The sequence below is a fragment of the Centrocercus urophasianus genome, unplaced genomic scaffold (assembly GCF_019232065.1).
Source record: "Centrocercus urophasianus isolate 14NV4802_14NV808 unplaced genomic scaffold, USGS_Curo_1.0 seq_24, whole genome shotgun sequence".
In the NCBI taxonomy this organism is placed as follows: domain Eukaryota; kingdom Metazoa; phylum Chordata; class Aves; order Galliformes; family Phasianidae; genus Centrocercus; species Centrocercus urophasianus.
Genome location: NW_024884800.1, coordinates 218009 through 237234, shown reverse-complemented (window position 1 = coordinate 237234; position 19226 = coordinate 218009). Strand labels below are relative to the sequence as shown.

The window sequence follows — 19226 nt, the reverse complement described above, 5'->3', positions numbered from 1 at the left end:
CCAATGAGCTGGCCGCCCTGGCCTCGCGCCGCCCACCAACGAGCCCTGGCCCGCGGGCCCCGCCCGTCGTGGCGTCACGGTCTCCGGTGGGGATCCGCCCGCGCGGCCGCCGCACGAGAGCTCGGCCCGGCCTGAGGATGAGGGAAGGGTCGGCGCTGCCTGGCGCCCCCGGCGCCGCACCGGTGCCCGGCTTTTTGGCCAAGCTGTGGGCCCTGGTGGAGGATCCGCAGAGCGACGACGTCATCTGCTGGAGTCGGGTGAGGGCGGCCCCGGGGCAACGGGAGGCGGCGGCGGCGGTCTGGGAGGCCCCGCGGGGAGCGAGGCCCGGGGGAGGCGGCGGCGGCGTGCCGGGCCGGGCCGGGCCAGGAGCGCTGGCGCGTGGCACGTGGCGCGAGCGGGGCCCGGAGCGGTTCCGTGCCGCGTCCCGGCCGCACCGCGCGGCGATCGGAGCGGAGCGGCGCTGCGTCTGAGCCGCCAACGGCGCTCCGAACCCGTTAACTTTAATTTTTCCTCTCGTGCCGCCGAGAGCCTCCAGGCGGGGACGCAGCAGCCGCACGCGGACGCGAACGCCCGCGGCGTTGACTTTCGCTCCGTGTCCTTTTCTAACGCGGATTTTTTCCATCCGTTTCTCCGGATGTCGGCCTTTAAAAGGCGAAGGTGAAGAGATCCGTTCGCTCCCCGTCGCGGCCATACGAACGCACGAGCTCCACCCGGCCCGCGCGGTGCGCTCCGTTCGCCCCGTACCGCCGCCGCCCCGCTCTGCCCCCGGGTATTTTTAGCGGTGACGCCGCGCGGCCTGAGCGCCGTTTGCCCTTCGTGTGCCGGGATCTGTTTTAGAACGATTTTTTTCTTTGGCTTGAGGCCAAAGTTCAGACTTTGAAAAAAAAAAAATGAAAACAAACAAACCAACCAAACCGCAATTCCAGAGCAGTGTTCCCTGAAAAGGCTTTTTTTTCCCCGATCTTTTTTGTTACGATCTGGAAAACTCATTAAGTCCCCTCAGGCGGTGCCCTTTGGTGTGTTGTGCCCATGGTGCCATAGGAACTGGCTCCAGCAATGATCCTGGCATCAGAGCAGCGCCTCAGAAACGTTTGTTCTCACTGTTACTGTCCCTTATTTCCCAGAATGGTGAGAACTTCTGCATACTGGATGAGCAGCGGTTTGCCAAGGAGCTGCTCCCCAAGTACTTCAAACACAACAACATCTCCAGCTTCATCCGACAGCTCAACATGTGTAAGCATCAGCTGCTGTGCATGCATGTTTGTGTTGCTTTCTCTGTTGAAGCAGCGTTAATCCCACCGACGGCTCAAGCTGGACCGAGTCTCCTTTTTATGTTTTCTGTGCTCTACTCGTGAGCATCACATACTGCCTGTTCTGTGAGATGTGCACAGTGTGTGCAGGCAGTGGCGTCAGAATGAGGTGGCAATCTCAAGTCAGTGCAGTGTGCGGAGCACAAAGAGTTGGTTTGGGGCCATGTGAAGGTACAGACTGCACAGGAATTGGCTGCCTTTGAGTAAGGGGGTTAAAAGTGATTGAGTGAATCCTTCCCGGGAAAGGAGAGGATCTGGAGGACACTCTGTTTGCCTGACATGTGAAGAAACAATTGTCAGTAGTCTCATAATGCAGTTAAATGATAAAATACAAATATTCATATGGAGGTATGCAGTGGGGTGGCAGCCTCCTCATGCTGCTTACACTGAGGTTTTCTCATGATAGTGTGTTTGGGGCGCAGCGAGGCTGGAACGTATCAATTGTGTTAAGAACTTGAGTGAGAAAAGATACACATTGGTCTGGTAACTAATTTGCATCTTCCTTTTGGTATTTAAAGCAGTGATGGAAATAGAGCTCAATGCCTTATTTCATGGAGACGGTCTGGGGTGGAAGAAGTGCTTTTTGTGCCTGATTTGTTGCCATAGGCGGAGGACTAATTTCTCTTCCTTTTAATATTCCATAGACTCTGGTGGGATACAACAGCATTTGTTTTGGTATGCAGTTGCCTGAGTCTGTAGGGATGAAAGGGAAGGTGGGACATACTGTCCATTCCTCATTTTATGCGAGGTGTCCTAGGAAATCTGCTGACTTGCTTCTGTGATTATTTGGACTGCCTTGCTTCCAGGACTAGCAGGCCGGTGCCATGCATGCTGTTTGTAGATCATTTGGTGGTGTGGTAGGTAGGTGTGTTCCCTGTCTGTGGTGATCAGAGCAGTGAAGTGGTTGAGCACTGAAAGGAGGCTCCTGCTTCCAATAGCTGTGTAGCTGTAGGTATTTCAATAGCTTTGTGGTTTTCTTTAGCTCTGTTTTGTAACAGTGAGCTTTACTTTAGAAGAAATGATTTTATTTCAATCCCTCTCCACAGATGGTTTCAGGAAGGTGGTTGCTTTGGAGAATGGTATGGTTACAGCAGAGAAAAACTCAGTCATTGAGTTCCAGCACCCTTTCTTCAAGCAAGGAAATGCACATTTATTGGAAAACATCAAACGCAAGGTACAGTCTAAGCATTTATTTACTTCACTGTTATTGTTATGAAAAGAAGTTTATCTAGAGCAATTCTGAGCATTTCAAACACTTTACAGCCAACAAATTCCTGGAGAACCAAGGCTGTGCACTGGCAAGCCTTAGCAGCTCCCTCCTGAATGCCACACTAATGCTTGGCTTGGCCTCCTCCTGTCAGCTCTTAAACAGAACGCACCCTGTTGTTGTCTAGCAACACACAGGAGGTCTACAGCTTTTATCAGTGGCACAGACTCTAGCTGGTGGTGCACCTCTAGGGTCAATACTGAGTCCAGCTGTGTTCAACAGTTCCATTAATGATAAAGGTGGTGTGGATGCAGCATAGGCAGCAATACTCAGCTCACATAAATTATTTTTTTCCTCCAACACCATTTTGCTAATAAGCTACTTTTTTTGCAAGCACTTTCTAGTTTTCTTTTGTGTATTTGGCCTTGTCTTAACTGCACCTGCATGTATATATTTTCTCTGCTTGCACGTTACAGCCCATAATATCCTGGCTGCCAGAGAAAGACACTACCATGATACATCTTATTGACATTTGAACTTTGGAGTTCTTTCTTCAGAGTGTCATAATGTGGTGACTGCAATGCCCAAGTTAATAAAAGCAGAGAGTAGGCTTGAGGGTTAGCTAGAGTCACAATTGTGTTTTGATTGATTCTTTGCTGAACTCTCTGCTCAGAATCTCAGTTGATCAAATATGGTAGCAGTTTCTCTGACACAGACCTGTGCTCTTTGCAGATGCCGTAACTGCTAACTTGTCCTAGCTTGCACACCTTCCTTTCTGGTATGCTGACAGTCAGTGCTGGCATTACATATGGCACTGTGTATCCCATGGGTGTTGCACTGGGTGGAGTACTCTAGATGAGAAGACAAAAGCACTATTTAGTGCCAAAGACATTCATGTAAATTCTGGTGAAATATATTCTTTGTTGCACAGGAAATGTGATTTTTGCAATGGATAAAACATCCGTTAGCTTTTCTTGCGCTTTACTGCCTGGAATGGAAATGTATTTCAGCCTCAAACAGGAGTGTGACTGAATGCAGGACTTTCTTTCTTTACTCATTTCACTGTTAGGGCTAGGATCTCTGTTCGTGTGACTCAGTCTTGACATCCTTATTATATAGTCACGAACTTGGAAGAAAGCTGTTCCTCGTATTTGGCAGAACGTTTTAGTTTGGCTTTCCCTCCAAGAGGCATTCTGACTGCATTTGGTACTTGCACCTACTGTCTGCATCCTTTAGGTATCCTTCCCATGAAGGGGTGGTGTGCTGAAGAGGAATCAGGATTTCATTTGGGGTGCATAAAGTGTATTAGCACATGGTGCTATCTACAACAAATAGTAAAGCATCCAAAACTGCAGACAGAGAGAACTGTCAGGCCATTCAGTGCATCCTTTTCAACACTGGGCTGTGTTAAGAAAACAGTCATTTCTGCAGAGGGATAGTGCTGTAGAATCTTACAGTTGTTTGAGTTGGAAGGGATCTTTAAGAGTCGCCTGCAGTGCACAGGGATGGGCACAGCTCCATCACTGCTCAGAGCCCCATACAGCCTGACCTTGGCATGGGGCATCCACTCCTCTCTGAGCAACCTGTGCCACTGCCTCGCCACCCTGACTGTGAAAAACTTCTTCCTTATGTCCAATTAAATCTTCTTTTAGTTTGAAGCCATTTCCTTTTGCAGACCTTGCTAAAGAGTCTGCCCCCTTCTTTCTTACAGCCCCCACTAGATACAGAAAGGCTGCTATCAGGTCTCCCCAGAGCCTTATGAAGGTAGTTATGTGTGCTCTAACATCAAAATGCAGTGACCACACGTAATACCCGGTGGATTTGTGTGCTTTGGAAAACATTTGCTGCTTGTCTGCCAACCAGCAGCAGGCGCTGTGGACTGTCTTTACCAATTGCTGGGCTGCCTTTCAGCTTGGTGAAGGATGTTGTACTCCGAAACAGAGTCGAAATGCTGGGGAAAAAGCATGAGAGGTAACAGCTAGCTAGTTGAGCTGGAGTGGACAGGCAGTCCTACGGTGATCCTGCAGTGACAGCTTTTGGGAGATCTGTGTGAAACTGTAAAAGTCTACTCCTCAAACTAGTATAGAAGAGCTAATTTAAGAGTGTTGTTAGAAGCAGGAGCAATTCTAGCACAGAATTCCATAATGCTATTGTATCATCACACAGTGATGGGACACTATTTTACAGCACTGTAGGTCAATTTTGACCAATGAATACCAATTTTAATTTAAAAACAGTGGGAATCTGTGAGCCAACCTGCACGGAAACAGTAGGCTTCCACATCTCCTGGATTTTAACAAAATAAGTGAAATAAGAGCACACTGTTAGGTTGGAAGAGAGATCTGGTGGTTACCTGCTACAACTTCATTTGATTTCATTGCAGTCTGTGTTTGGCTAAATAATTTTTAAATTATGCCTACAAAACCTGTGCGTACCATTCGTAAGTGATGAGACCTGTTATTTTGTAACTTGTGTATAAAACTTGTATCTATTATTTTAAAACTTGAACTGTTTATAAGCCATTAATGGCACCACTGCAGCCTTACTGAAGGAACTGGAATATTTTAGATATGGAACTGTGGAGAGGAGAAACTGAACTCCTTGCTGTCTGATAGCTCTTCCTCCCTCATTGAAGAGATGGCATTTAGAAGTTTTGCTGTGGGTAGAAAAGCAGTTTTGGCTCTGACTTTTGGAGGACAAGTCTACAAAGTCTTGGAATGTCACTGAGAGGTAAAAGATGAAGCAGTGCTTTAGGAATCTGCAGTTCACCAGCTGTAAGACAAATTTTCCAGTCATGTAATTAGGCGCCTGCATTTTTTCCTTAGTAACTTCATGGCACTTTGCTGTTCCTGTGCTGGCAGGTATGCCCACGCCTGCAAGGAATGTGACCATTCCCTCCTTACTGCTCCACAGTCCTTTTGGTTTTGCCTTACCTTTTGACACTAGGGGGCAAGCGTTCACCAGGCCTGGCAGGGAGAATCCCTCAGTAGAGGCCATTTTCAATCAGTGCTTTGGATTTTAGCTTGAACTGTGATGGTGTTTTCATTCACATCTTGTTTATTTTCAGACAGTCGAGACTGTTGTAAGGGCTGTCATTTTTATCAGTTGTGGTATTTTGTGATGTGTTAGAGTTAGTAATCTTACCCAGTCTTTTAATGAAATTTATGCCCTTTCCACAGCCTAACTGCGCTGCTCATTTACAAGGGTGCATAAAAGGCTCTGTTCTTAGTAAAGCATGTATAACTTGGACCTATTGTAGGTGTCTGCAGTAAGAACTGAGGATCTCAAGGTCTGTGCAGAGGACTTACACAAAGTACTCTCTGAAGTCCAGGAGATGAGAGAGCAGCAGAACAACATGGACATCAGACTGGCTAACATGAAGAGGTACCACCTGCTGAGGGAGCACTGTAGGCACTGAGTAGAGTTTACATGTATTGGAGCTTGGCTAAATACGTGTTTCAGTTGAACTGCAAACAGGTGAAACTGTTTTTCCTAAGAATCCTCATTACATGGCACACAGCATTCTGAATCTTGTATGTTTCCATAATGCAGTAGCAGACCGGAGATTCAAACTGTGAGTTTCTTGGCTATCTTCAGATTTGCTTTTGGTTGCCATCAACTGTAGTAGCTTTTTAGGGTATCAAAGCTTTTCATCTTCTAAACACAAAACAGGGGTTGATGCAACTAGAAGTAACATTGGGTTTTCTTCCTGACTGGAAATTAACTTTGTTTCCTCATTTTCTGTTCCTTCGTGTGCTTTTTGTATGGGCAATGGTAATATGCCCAGATCACTGGCACGCAGGTGGGTATCAACCAGAGCTCAGGAGATGCATGCGCTCCACCTCCTCTTTGGTTTTGTGTTTTATGAATCATTTGAAACCATTCTGACGGGTCTGTGTTGCACTTAGCCTGTTTCCAAACACCATGTCCTTATTCTAAGACTCGGAGGCTTTGAAACGAGGAGTGCCCTCAAATCAAGATTATTAATGGAACAGTGAAAGATTGGAAGGTGCCATTAGTGAGCTTTTGGTCCTGCTGGAGGAAAAACGGGGTTAGTTTAACTCGGAGCTTACAGCAGTGAATTTGATGAACCAATTGTTAGTTACCCATGGAAAAAATGTTGCCATTGGTCCTGCAAGGTACTGTGAAAGTTTGAAAGCTGTGAAACTAAATCATATAAAGTAAACTCTGTTCATCCTCTGTCTTCTGATTTATTCTGCATTGCAGAGAAAATAAGGCCCTGTGGAAAGAAGTGGCAGTTCTAAGGCAGAAGCACAGTCAACAACAGAAGCTGCTGTCTAAGGTACCATTGCAGCATCTTCAGTGCTACCATCCTTATTCCTGCCTCTGTGATACCTGACGGCATTCTTTGCTCATGTAGAATGACAAATGACACAGAGCTGAACAGGCTATATTAATACAGCACAACGAAAATGTTCACAGTTCCTGAGTGTCCAAGAAGCAGCGCAGCAAAGCAAAATCTAAAGAAAATCTTAGTGATAAGAATTTCAATTCAGTGACTCGTATTTGTAGAGAAAGCGGAGAGTCAAGACAACCGGGGTAAAAGTGGGGCTGGAGGCAGTGTAATGGGAACCTAAAGGGAGAGACTGCAGGCACACGGGGTGGAGCCTGTGAGGGCTCAGGCAGATCTGCCAAGAAGTCGGTGTGGAAACTATAGGAGTTGCTGCACTGGATCGGGTTTTCTCTGGTTTATCCCTCAGCTGTTTCTGATCTGGAATCTTCCATAGTGACCTGTGGTATTTTCTTACACTTAAAAAAAAAAAGAACTGTCCAAATGAGACCAAATGAGATGGTTTTTCAGTGCCTTCTGTAACTATCATTTTGCTTTTTAAGATAAGGGCATGAATGGCTATTTAATTTACTTGCTAATTTAAATCATAAAAGCTAAGTCTGAGTTAATGTGTTAGTATCCACGTTGCCAAGCTGATCATTTGTTTTTGGCTTTTTGTTTTTCCTTTTTAGATTCTTCAGTTTATACTAAGTTTGATGCGAGGAAATTATATTGTTGGGGTCAAAAGGAAAAGGTAATTACTGGATAGGGTCACAAAGCAGCATCCAGTGTGCATTATGGAGATGAATCAACTTCTAGAAGCAAGATGCTTTTCTTGGGGTGTATAGAGAATATTGTTATCACTGTTGTGTTCTTTTATTCATACTTGAGAAAAGTGGAAGAAGTTGAAAAAAGAATGGATTTCTTAAATCAAAAATGAATAGGATGAGAAGACAGTACAGTATATGTTCTATGTTCTATGTTTTGAAGGAAAAAGTTGCAGAAATGGTAACTCTTTTTTAAAAAAAAAAAGTGCCAATGTTACTGATTCACTACAAAACAAAAAGTGTACTTAGACTTTGGTCCATCTGCAATCTCTTTATTAAAAGTTATGTCAAAAAGCTGGTTTTAGAAGTGGATGAGTAATAGTTCTTACTGCTCCTGCACATGTCTAGCATTACTGCAGCTGTTTACTGCAGCAGGATCCACTAACATTGTACTTTGTCTCAGGTCTCTGACAGATGCTGCAGGTGCTTCACCTTCCAAGTACAGCCGTCAGTATGTCCGCATACCTGTGGAGAGTGGCCAAGCAGTAAGTCTGTGCAGGGAAAGAGAGCCTGAGTTAGACAAGGTGCTGTACAGTGCCCTTGAAGTCTTCCTCACCGCTTACTTCCTTGCTTCCTTATAGCTGGGGCTATTTTGAAATAGACCAATTTAAAACACTGCCCTGTCTATACACTCATGCAAATCAGTACAGCTTGGTGTAGATGAAATCTGAATGGGAAATGGAAACTGCAAGAGAAGAGAGTAAACATTTTAGAAACAACAAAATCTTTTTGTTTTATTCATTCTGTTTGATATATCATATCCTGCAGATGGCTTTTTCTGAACGTAGTTCAGATGATGAGGATGGAAATCGTACAGGTCTCATCATCCGAGATATCACTGATACCCTGGAAAATGCCACCAATGGTCTCCTTGCTGTAGCACACACAAGTGGCAGAGATAGGTACGTGTAAGGATGTGAAAGACTTATGCTTAACTTGTTAAGTGGTTATGTTAGTGTAAGTTAAACATTGTACAGGATAGAAGGACCTGGCACTGCTGCCCTTGAGCTGCAATGCCCCATTCCTGGAGGTGCCTGAGGCAGCCTGAGCTGAGGGCAGCCAGCCCACAAAGGGCTGGGGGTGGTTGGGCTTTAGAGTCCCTTCCAACCCAACCGTGCTGTGATTCTTTGGTATGATTTCTGGCAACCTGCTTTTGTCTGTTCAACAAATAAACATGTCGCTATTTGACCAAACAAGGAACTGAATGCATTCATTGTTTACAGATAATGCAAAACTTGTGATTTTATCTCTGATTTCAGTACTGTTGTCGCTAATATTATGTTAAATGCAGCTGGAGGGGAAGCAGTCTTCTTTTTGTGATCTCAGATTATTGTGGAAAACCCATTCAGTTGCTAACCTTCAGAGTAAAATATAGACCGGTTTGGAATCTTATATTTCTAGACACAGTTGTGAGTTTCCCTACCACCACGTGTCCATGTGGCCTTCTGCCCTCTTTGGTCTGTCAGAATCTCATTATTTGAAGTCAAGAACATTCTGTACATTCTTTTTAAGAACTCATTACCAATCTAAAGAGTTCCAGAGCCAGCATTTGGTCACCATGCTGGAAGAAGAAAGCTTTTAGATTTTTCTAAAAGAAATTACAATGCAAATGGAACCTTTTAAAAATTCACAAATTTTCTTTGGATTTATCCTGTGTAGAAAGTATGAAAGGCATAAAGGTGGAGCTCTTGTTTCTAAAAACTGAGAAAGCTTGACTTTTAATTTATAAAGGGGGGTAAGAAGAAAGATATGTAGAGATTTTTATTAGAGCCTCTAGCGATAGGATGAGAGGCAATAGTTTTGAACTAAAGAAGGGTAGATTTAAATTGGGTTTGAAAGAGAGTTCATGCAGTGATTAGGGTGTGGAATGCTGGAGCAGGTTGCCCAGAGAAGTTGTGGATGACCAGTGATGGAAGGCATTCAAGGTCAGGCTGGGCAGGGCTGCTGAGCAGTGTGCTGCAGTGGGAGGTGTGCCTGCCTGCAGCACGGCGTTTGGGCTGGGGATCTTTGAAGATGTCTTCCAGCCCAAACAGTTCTACGAATCGGGGTAAAGGGGATGTTCTGTGCTGACTGTATTAGCCTTAACAAGTGATCCTTCACTTCCCTTTAGGAAGGCACTTAGCTTATTTTTTAAAAAAGCGGTTGGTTATTTGAGCCCTTGCTGAATTTGACCTCACTAGGCATTAAAATATCAAATACTAAATGTGTAATGAGCAGTGACACGGCTGATGAATTTTCCTGTCTTGTTTCTCTTTGGGTCACGTTCTAGAGAGGCGCAGACAGCTCTGGATCCCGGCTTACCGATTTGTCAAGTATCGCAGCCCAGTGAGTTAAGTTGTGCAGAACCCATCCCCCCAGTTCAGATAAATGATGTCAGCAAATCCAGTGAAGTGGGAAATGCTGCTGTAGAACTGCACACTGCACAAGCTAATGCTGCAGAAGACCCTGTGTCAGTGATTGACTCCATCTTGAACGAGAGTAACTCTGGAAACCAAAATGATCCTTTACTGGACAGGTATTAACTCCCCTCTTCAGGTGTCCTTGTACGTGTTGGGAAAAGAGTTGGACCATTGAAATTGATACAGGACCGTGGTTTTGTTCATCTGGCAATAAACTGTTCTGGATTATGAGTAATACAGTCTAGCACTCTGCTTATCCAACAGCTGTAATAACCCAGAAATTAACACTTCTCACTTCTAAGAGGTTTTTCCTGCCCTGTGGTGCAATAAAGGGCCCTAAGTGCTGACTGTTTCTTACACTGTACTGTATAATTTTGTCTTTCTTAGAGAAGAAATTCAGGATTTTCTTAATTGCATTGATGCCAGCCTTGAAGAGCTTCAAGCAATGTTATCTGGGAAGCAGTATAGCTTTGGTTCCGAAGCTTTCAGCGATGTAAGTGTCTTCTCATTTATTCTGGTGTCTGATACTGGTTAGGTTGCTTTATGAGATTTTACAGATTTATTCCTTGCTGTAGTGATCAAGTGAGAAGAAAATCCTGAAAGGCGAATAGTTATGGATAGAGTGGTGCATAGTCATCCAAGGAGTGTAACGAAGTATGAACCAATCTGGAGAGCCATTCTCAGTTCATGCAGTGCTGTCATCATGTAGAGCTCCTGTGAGCTCAGTTAACTGCCACAGGGCAAAATACATTGCAGTAGAGCCGCAAGTGAGCCACCATCCCTGTGCTTACATGGGGGGATGCAGTGGAATTGCTCTGAAGTTTTGCTTTAAGAACCTTATTATGTGATATACTCTCCTATGTATGATCTGGTTCTGCTTTCAGGTGTTTAACCCTGAACTGCCAGCCCTGGATATGAACTTGATGGAAACTTCCCCTGGTATGGAAAATGTAAGAGTAAGATTTGCTCCTATGATGGGGAGGGTTAAAATGTTATTGGAAGTTAAACTTTGACTGATGTAAATTGAGGGTAGGGACTGGATTGAGATTGATAGCTCAGGATGAAACTACCATTTTCTCTAATCTGGGTGATTTAATGCTTTCTGTTATTGCCGTTGGCATACAGGAATTTAAGAGGATTCTCAAAAGAGTTTCATGTCTTATGGTGCTGCCACTTGGCTTAAAATAAGGTATTCATTACTTTATAATAATCTGAGAACATAAGGAAGAAGAAAACTAGTGGTTGCTGAATCAGCTGTCTGTGTTGAGGAACTTTTTTTATTCCTATCTGTTACTTCTGTATGCTCTGTTTAGAAAGAGGAGGTTAGAAAATCTTGTCATTTTCCAGTATGTGTGAGATGAGTTTCTTGGCTTGCTGTCTTTTAGCCAAGTAATAACAAGACCTGGGATTGTAGTTCAGGTTGTGTGCCTGCAGTCTATCAGAAGGCTGAAGGAAAGGGGTTTTTTTTGTGTTTTTTTAAAAGAAAAAAACAAGAATACAGGATGCTGTATTTATTCTGAGCATGGCTCAATAGAACTTCCTGAGAGGACGTGTAGAAGCTCAGTGTAATTTTCCTTTTCTGGGCCCTGTTCCTAAGATTGTTTCACATTATTAAAGGACTCTTGCATTGTTGTTTATTTTGTAGCCTAGAAATAGTTTTTAAACTAAAATTTCTTGTCATAACCACCATTGAGGTAAAATGCTGCTGTGTTCAAGCAGTGTTTGCAAAATTTCATTGTACAAATGAAATAATGTTTAGCTGTGTTATTCCAACAAGGCAAACTTCTGGTATGGAGAAGTAAATATTGGCTAATGAGAAGATTGGTTGATTTTGGTAAGATAACTTTGTCTGTACTTCAGTGTCTGCACTAGCCTTTATCTCCAGTAATGGGTTTGTGAGGTCAGTTTACATTGGTCAGCTGTTTAATTCCTCTTCCCTCCTCCTTTCACCATTGATGTTGCTAAGCAGTCAGTAAATAGCCAGATATTTTTGTTAAGCATTCTGCTTTATTCTCTGTCCTTTGTGCTTCAGATTGCAGACATGGGAGACAGCACTGAACATCTGGGAGGAAGTGATAGAGAAACAGCAGGAAGCAAAGGTGGGCAGGAGGGAACAGAGCTGTGACAGTTCCATACTCTTCCAAAACTGCGTATGGAAATGGAATTTTTTCTAGCCTGTAATGTGGCTCATTTCCTTCTTTGGCGTGGGCTGAGAATGTTAACGACGACTGGGATTTCCTTGATCTTAATGAAGCTGTACCTCAGTTTTACAAGCCCTGTTCTGTTTCCCATGTTAACTGTTCCTCTTTTCTTATGTGTGACAGAGTGCCACAGTAAGGAGAAGAACTGCAAATGCCATTGTGGAGGTATCTCCTACAGGGCTACAACCCACATAAGTGCAGTGCAACTCACTTTACTACTTCAGTGATGCCAGTGCATGCAGTGTTTGTAGGGGCTTGAAGTGTGTTTCAGACATTGATCTTAAAAGACACAGGAGCCTTAGCTGCAGGCCTTACTCTCTTGCACCTGCTGGTGTAATCTGTCAGAGCTCAGCTGTGTGCTTTTCTTTAGCAAACCAAGTTTTGAAGCAGCCCTTCCAATTTTCCTTGCCTTGAGTAAAAGACTTCACTTACGTACTGTAGGAGCCTGGAGTTTAAAATGTTTGTTTTCCCTCAGATATGCAGCTGATACAGTACAGGGCCAATCCTCTGCTTTCGTTGTTTGAAGAGCTGCCTTCTGGTGAAGCTGTTGGGAAGACAGAGGATCCAAAAGACCTCCTCCTGGCCCCCCTGGAGGAAAAACCTGCTCTCCATCCTCCTTCAGGTGGTGAAACAGTCTTGCCACTGGCAGTTCCAGCAAACCAGGCTGAGCCCCCAGTGGACACTTTGGGAATGGGTGATCCGCCTCTCCTCTCGGAAGATGGAAATGGAGAGTATAAGCTGTTCCCTCTCCTGCTCCTCAGTCCTGTTGCTAGCTTCATAGAAGAAGCCTCTGAGATAGAAACTTCCTGAACTCACATCTGTAACTGGCCTAGTGGTGTGAAATAGACAGCAAAGATAAATGGATCAATGAGAAGTTTGATCTTCTCTCTCCTCTCCTTCCTCCTGAGTGTCGTATTCTGTATCAACTAAAGAAAGTTCTCTTTCTGTGAGCGAAGAGCGCATGTGGGAAGGCTGAAAAAAGCTCTCAAAGAAGAGCTATAGGATTGAAGGCACTGGGAGGAGGGAAGGACAGCCTCCCTGTGCACATACCACAGTGTATTTCATAACTGTTTTTATCTGATATCCTTATTGCAAAAGGAAAGCTGTTTGTATCCTGTTTGTAAAGTTTGGCTGTTTGTTTTTTTTTGTTTTTATCAGCTATACAGTAATGTGGTGTGTAATGTTTTCCACATGGGTTTTATTCTTTCTGAGATGCTTCAAGAAGTATCTTCTGATTGGAATTCAGAATTATTTTGTTGTTGCTGTTGGTTTGGGGTTGTTTTTTTGTTGTTTTTTCTTTTTTAATAGTTTGTGGCTACAAATGTTTGCATCGGCTTAAATTACTTTCCTATTCCTAGATTTGCTCCTAGGTACAGGGAGAATTTTTTCCTATGGAAAATGACATTTTAACTCTGGCGTGTGACTTTTTAACATGCTAACACATCCATTGCCACGGGTTGTGGGCGTTGCAGTAGAAGTGCTTTGCCACCGTGCGTAGTGCTGATCTCATGCACATTGCATGGAGGCTTTTCCAGAGTGACCTGCACCCACCACATCCATCGCCTTCCTCGGGAACTGTGAGTAGCACTGAGTCAGGAGATGTCCAGCAAAGTCCAGCCACTGTCCTTGAAAGAAGAACACAAAAAAGTGACGGGTAATTTGCAGTGGTGGGACGTCACAGTAAGATTTCTCTTCTGCTTGTTTATCTGACCCTCTGTAGACATTGGACTTTTTCCTGGATTTTCTGCCTGTTGGATCTTAAAGCTCAATCAACCGAATGGATTGACAGCGAATTCCAAAAGCTACTATCAGCTTAATCTGAAAATTTTCCCCAAAATTCCCTCCTGCACCGTTTTCTTCTCTCCTTTGAACAGCTGTGACAGACATTGCCTCTTATCCCTCCTTACCGGTAGGAGAAGTGCTCCTTCACCAGCACAGGCTGGGAGGAGCCTATCCACAGCTCACAGAAATCCGAAATGTGCCACAGCCATCCACAGCTGCGGGAGCTGGGAGAGCCCTGGGGGCAGGCAGAAAACTGGCTGTGTGACTCTAGCTGATTCTTTCAAGTAGCTGCAGTGGTAGGAGACATTTCTCAGTGTTAGGAAGTCAGTCCAATTATTACAGGCTTTATTCTCTCTGGAGTTTCTGAACTAATAAGATTTGGGTTCTTTTTATGTGGAAGAATCCAAGTTGTTCTGATATGCTGAAGCCTGGATGATGCCCATTATCTGCGCTGACCCCGCTAAGTTAGATTTGTGCTTCGTTGTCAGATCTTCCCCACCGGAAAGGAGGACCTCGCTACTGCCTGTGTGCACACCTCGAACACCTTCAGAGTGTCCTTTCATTCCCCTGCTTATAACTGTTCCTTATGTCTGTGATCCCCTTTTTTTTTATTACTTTCTCCCAAAAGCCTTGATTTTTTTCCGAGAGTAAGACAATACAGAGCAAGCTTTTCCTCAGTGCTGCTGTGACAGCGCAGTGCGGGTCGCAGTTCTGTGAGGGGCTGATCTGTAACCTCCATTTCCTGAGCAGGTGAGACTTGAAGAGCAGCGCTGTAATGGAGCACTGTCATATTCTTCCACGATGGAGTCTGCTCTCACTGCGTCTCACCATCGGGTGTTTGACTCAATTGCAGAATAGTTTTTAAACACACTTTGTCTCTTAAGAAGAAACCGAGGCTTAGGAACAATTTGTGAATCTGCGTCTGGTTTGTGTTCTGGCCTAGGAAATGGGTATACTTGCTACTTACCTAACAGGGATTGCAATAGAAGATAAATTAGCAAGGAAAAAAAGTACAAATTAGTTGAACTAATTAAACTATGGAATTGCAAAACCCAAACTGTGGTTCTTGTGCATCCTTTTTATGTTCCTCTGTGCACGCTGATACATTTCCCAAACAGTTTGCTGAACTTCCCAGAAGGAAGAGCTTTTAAGTTTCACTAGGTCTTGTTATGCCATTGCATAGCTGATGTGTAAGGCCTTGCTCAGGACTGATAATGCTGTCCTGCTAATTACAGCTTTGCCAATCGACGATTGGAGCTGATGACTGTAGGGGATTTTCCCAGCCTAGATGATCCAATGACTCTGCGATCTCACCCTATAAACAGTGGGCAGCTCGAGAGTCCCTTGAGCTCTAATGCTAACGTGGCTGCATATGACCAACAAATGCATGCAGCTTATTGCAAATGTGGGGAAGCAAATGGAAATCATTAAACTTGAGGACGGCATTGTTTTGTTACGTTTATTTTGTTATACTGTTATCTTTATTTTGCCCATATAGATGATTGTGTGAATGTCTGTGTGTGCCCAGGGGACCTTACAGTGCTCCTGTAAGTGCAGGAATGATGGTGAATCTCTTTGAGTGGGGATATGTTTTGGATGTTATGTTAAATGATGCTCGTCAGCTATGCTTTAGGGAATCAAAGATGCAAGAATTGTTGCTAATCCAATCTGAGAATAAGAATTGGTCAAATGAGACGCTCACCATGTGAAAGAAATTGAGCTTTGTTATGGAGAGCATAAAAAGTCAATGAAGTCTTACCAGCTTTCTCTACCCAGTGTGGAAGCTGAGTAGGAGAGAAAGATTGCTGCAGTAATACTGCAGGGCATGCAACTATCACCAGAAGGGTTTTACAGAGAGCAACAGAAAAATCATGACTGAACAGTGTGTTAAAACAGCAACATATCAGCAGCACTGAAACGTTCTGGGAAGCGGTTATGTTTTCTTCATGTTTCAACTCTAGATGAGCTTGCAGTTTTTGGAGCCTTGCAGTAAGGGTCTGTTTTTTTTTTGTTTTTTTTTGTTTTTTTTAAGTAATTTTAAACAGTGTGTGCATGTGTTTGGTGGACAGGAGTTGGGAAGGGAACATCCCTGTTACTGAAAAGCAGCCCACCTGTCTCATGTCCATCTCAGAAATTGTTGCAGTGAGAATGTGGGTCTCTGGGGCTGTGGTGCTATATGGAGTGTAGCAGAAATGCTCAGCCATGGCCTGAAGCAGTGATGGAGCACCTGATGGGAAGGCAGGGCCAGCCCAGGGGAGCTCAGGTGCATGCAGTTCAGCTGAGTGATAGATGGGATGGAGCCAGGATCCATCCCTTCCCAGCGCTCATTTAAAGGTTGGCAGTGGAGGTGAGGGTGTCTCATTGGGGATCCCTGCCTACCTGAGGTCTTCCAAGGGTAAGCTGGTTTTTTTTGGTTTTTTTTTTTTCCCTTCCCTTTGTTTCTGTATCTATGGCTGCATTTGGGCTTATCCTTGTTTGCTGCTGCCCTGCTGTTACTGCTGGGCCTTCCATCACACTATAGCTTTACATGGAGCTAGTGGGAAACGGAGGTGCTCCAAATTCAGGTGGCCAGGTGAACATCTGAGCAAAGAGGCAGATACTACTCATGCTGCTTGGAGAATGGAGGAAAAAGGGCTTATCCTTCCTGCACGTGGGGTAGTGGGCAGAGCCAACAAACCATGAGATGTGGCACTTCTGTATGAACACAGGAACAATAATGCAATAAGCACTGCCAGCTCTTCTCTCCCTGCCTGTGCTTCCACTATTGCTGGCCTTAACCTAGCTAGGAAAGACCATCTGTGCTCTCTTTGTTTGAGGCAGTTCTTTTGAGCAGCATAACCCTAGCTCTCAGGCATTAACTTGCTTTCCATTCCTCTTTCATCCTTGCTTTCAAAGAAAACTCTGGATTTTGCCCTGTGTGGTGAAACCTTCCTTGAGGGTTTCAGGCAGTTGGCAACGCAAAATAGAGACTGGATCCTAACCCAGTGTGGGAAACCTCTGGAGATAAGAGCAGCTGCTGCGCATCTCATGCGGCACAGCTGACAGCAGGCAGTGAGCCTGCAGGGAGACGAGCTGAGGTTAAGGCAGATTGTCCCACAGAAACATTTGTGTTTTCTGAACAGTTCAGACAGCCTCTAAGGAGTCACTAAAACAGGAACATGGAAGAAGCAAATACTGTGATAGCAGTAGGGCTACCAAAAGCAATGGTAACCGGTGAGTGTGAAACCTGTAGGTATAGGGAGGATTTGATCCCTGCGTTTTGCACCCTTAGGTGGCACAAAGCAGGAAATGCACACTCAGATGGCTTCACACATCCAGGATCCATTGTTAGTGCTAGGAACCATTTGTTAGAGTTTGGCTGAGCTCATAGGTGGCCCAAAGCTGATGTCAATGACCTTGGAATTTCTAGGAAGGGAAGTTAATTTTCAGGAAGATCATTTGTGTATCACTCTTCTGTTGCATGACTTGAGCCTTGAAGGAAATGCTCTTTAACACTAAAATTCTGTTTTGTCAAGCAGAACAAAGGCCATGTTTTCTTGACTGTACAGTTCTCTGGTAAGTGTGGGGAAAGCTGATGTGATGCACACCGCAGTAAAGTCCCATGCAGTTAGCTTCTGTGCACCATCCAGGAATTATTTCCGCTCTGTTTAGGCAGTTGGCTTTGGCCTGGCCAAATAAGAACATCTTCTGGTAAAATTGGCTTTTTTTTTCTTTTTTTTTTTTTTTTTTTTTTTTTTTTTTCCCCCTGGGTGCAGATGCTTTATGAAAGCACACTGGGAGCTTTCTATCTTGGTGGTTTGCACAAAGCACTGCTTGCCATCACCTTGCAGGCTAAAAACCCTATTTGCAGCATCAGGAAATTTGCAGCAAAGTTCTCTAACCCTCGGCAGGCTGTTTCAAACCCCGAGGGTAAGGCACGAGCTCTGTAGGTGTGGGCCCTATGGGTGGGCTTTGAGGTCCCATCTGTGGTCACTTTTTGTGAAACACGGACTTGTGCTGCGCTACTTTTTACCAGCCAGAGTTGTAGGAGCAGGAATTCCAGAACAAAGAGCAACGTTGGTCGTGCTATCTGAGCTGAGGAAATGATGTTGAGGAGTGTCGTGCCCAGTGTGCAGCAGGAGGATGGGCTCCTGTGAGGGGGACAGTTGCTGGGTGCCTTATTGCCTGGCACTGCAAAGGGAGAAAGCAGTGGATTCAATCCAAAGCAGAGGCACTGAAATATGAGGACATTAAAGGCTTTTTTTTTTTTTTTTTTTTTTCATGCGTTCAGATGCGAAACCACAAGAAGTCTTACAGTAAGAAAGAAATGGGCTGTTGGCATGACTCAAAGGACTCTGGCTGCTATGTCTCTGTCACAAGGAGAGAAAGATGCAGCGTTGATCATATTTGAGGAACTATAGTTCTTCATGTTTGGTTTAGCTAAGTAGTCAACGTTTATCCTGTACAATTACAGCTTCAGGAAGTCTTGCATGTCCGGTTCAAAAAATTGTCATATCAGCAATTTTAGCTCTTTCCTCCAGGCTGGCCATGCTTGACATGGTTGTACTGCAAATTTTACTGTTGCAAGTTCTGTGGCAGCAATAATCAGAACTCAGCTGAAATCCCATTCCCCAAATCATCCAACTGCAGATGTGCCTCTGCCCAAAGAGCAAAACGAAACCTGCACTGTTTCCATCAGGTTACTGACTTCAGAAAAATGAAGCTGGTCACTGGATTTCATTGCCCTGCACAGAAAGGAAGAGCCGCCCAATGCTGCCCAGCTGCAGCACCTCCAGAGAACGGTCCGACTGCTGCAGTGCAACCAGGACAGATACCTGCTGTGATGGAACACAGCCACGGCAAAATGAGATAAGCTGCCCTTCCAGCTCCTGGAGAAAATGGCCCCCATATTTCAGACACGTTGGCCCTTGGCTCAGAGATGCCATTCAGTATTTCTTGCAGCCTTTAGACCTCCCATATTGATGCGATTGACTTCTCAGCAGTTTTCCAGGATGCTCTGCTGTTTCTCTCTCTCCATCAGTCTTTTCTTTCCACCAAGAAGTCTATGCAGACAAATCTTCACCACTGACACAATAGTGAGGGGTGGAGGGGAAATGAAATTATTTCTTGGAAATACTTCAGTGGGTTGTGTTGAATGATGCAGCTGTTAAAATTAAATGCAAACTGGATGTTAAAAATATGACTATTGAAAAAACATTAAGCAGTAGCT

General features: G+C 44.5%; 1 protein-coding gene across 1 annotated transcript; it reads left to right on the top strand.

Annotated features, from left to right (window-relative positions):
* The first annotated feature begins 116 nt into the window (after positions 1-116).
* On the top strand, positions 117-15074 carry LOC122163753 (heat shock factor protein 3). Its single transcript, XM_042825222.1, has 13 exons — positions 117-257; positions 1125-1233; positions 2357-2484; positions 5777-5901; positions 6745-6820; positions 7501-7562; positions 8039-8120; positions 8404-8537; positions 9905-10150; positions 10422-10527; positions 10919-10984; positions 12067-12133; positions 12711-15074. Exons 1-13 carry the CDS (start codon positions 138-140, stop codon positions 13043-13045), a joined length of 1656 nt encoding a protein of 551 aa, XP_042681156.1. The 5' UTR covers positions 117-137; the 3' UTR covers positions 13046-15074.
* The last annotated feature ends 4152 nt before the right edge of the window (positions 15075-19226 follow it).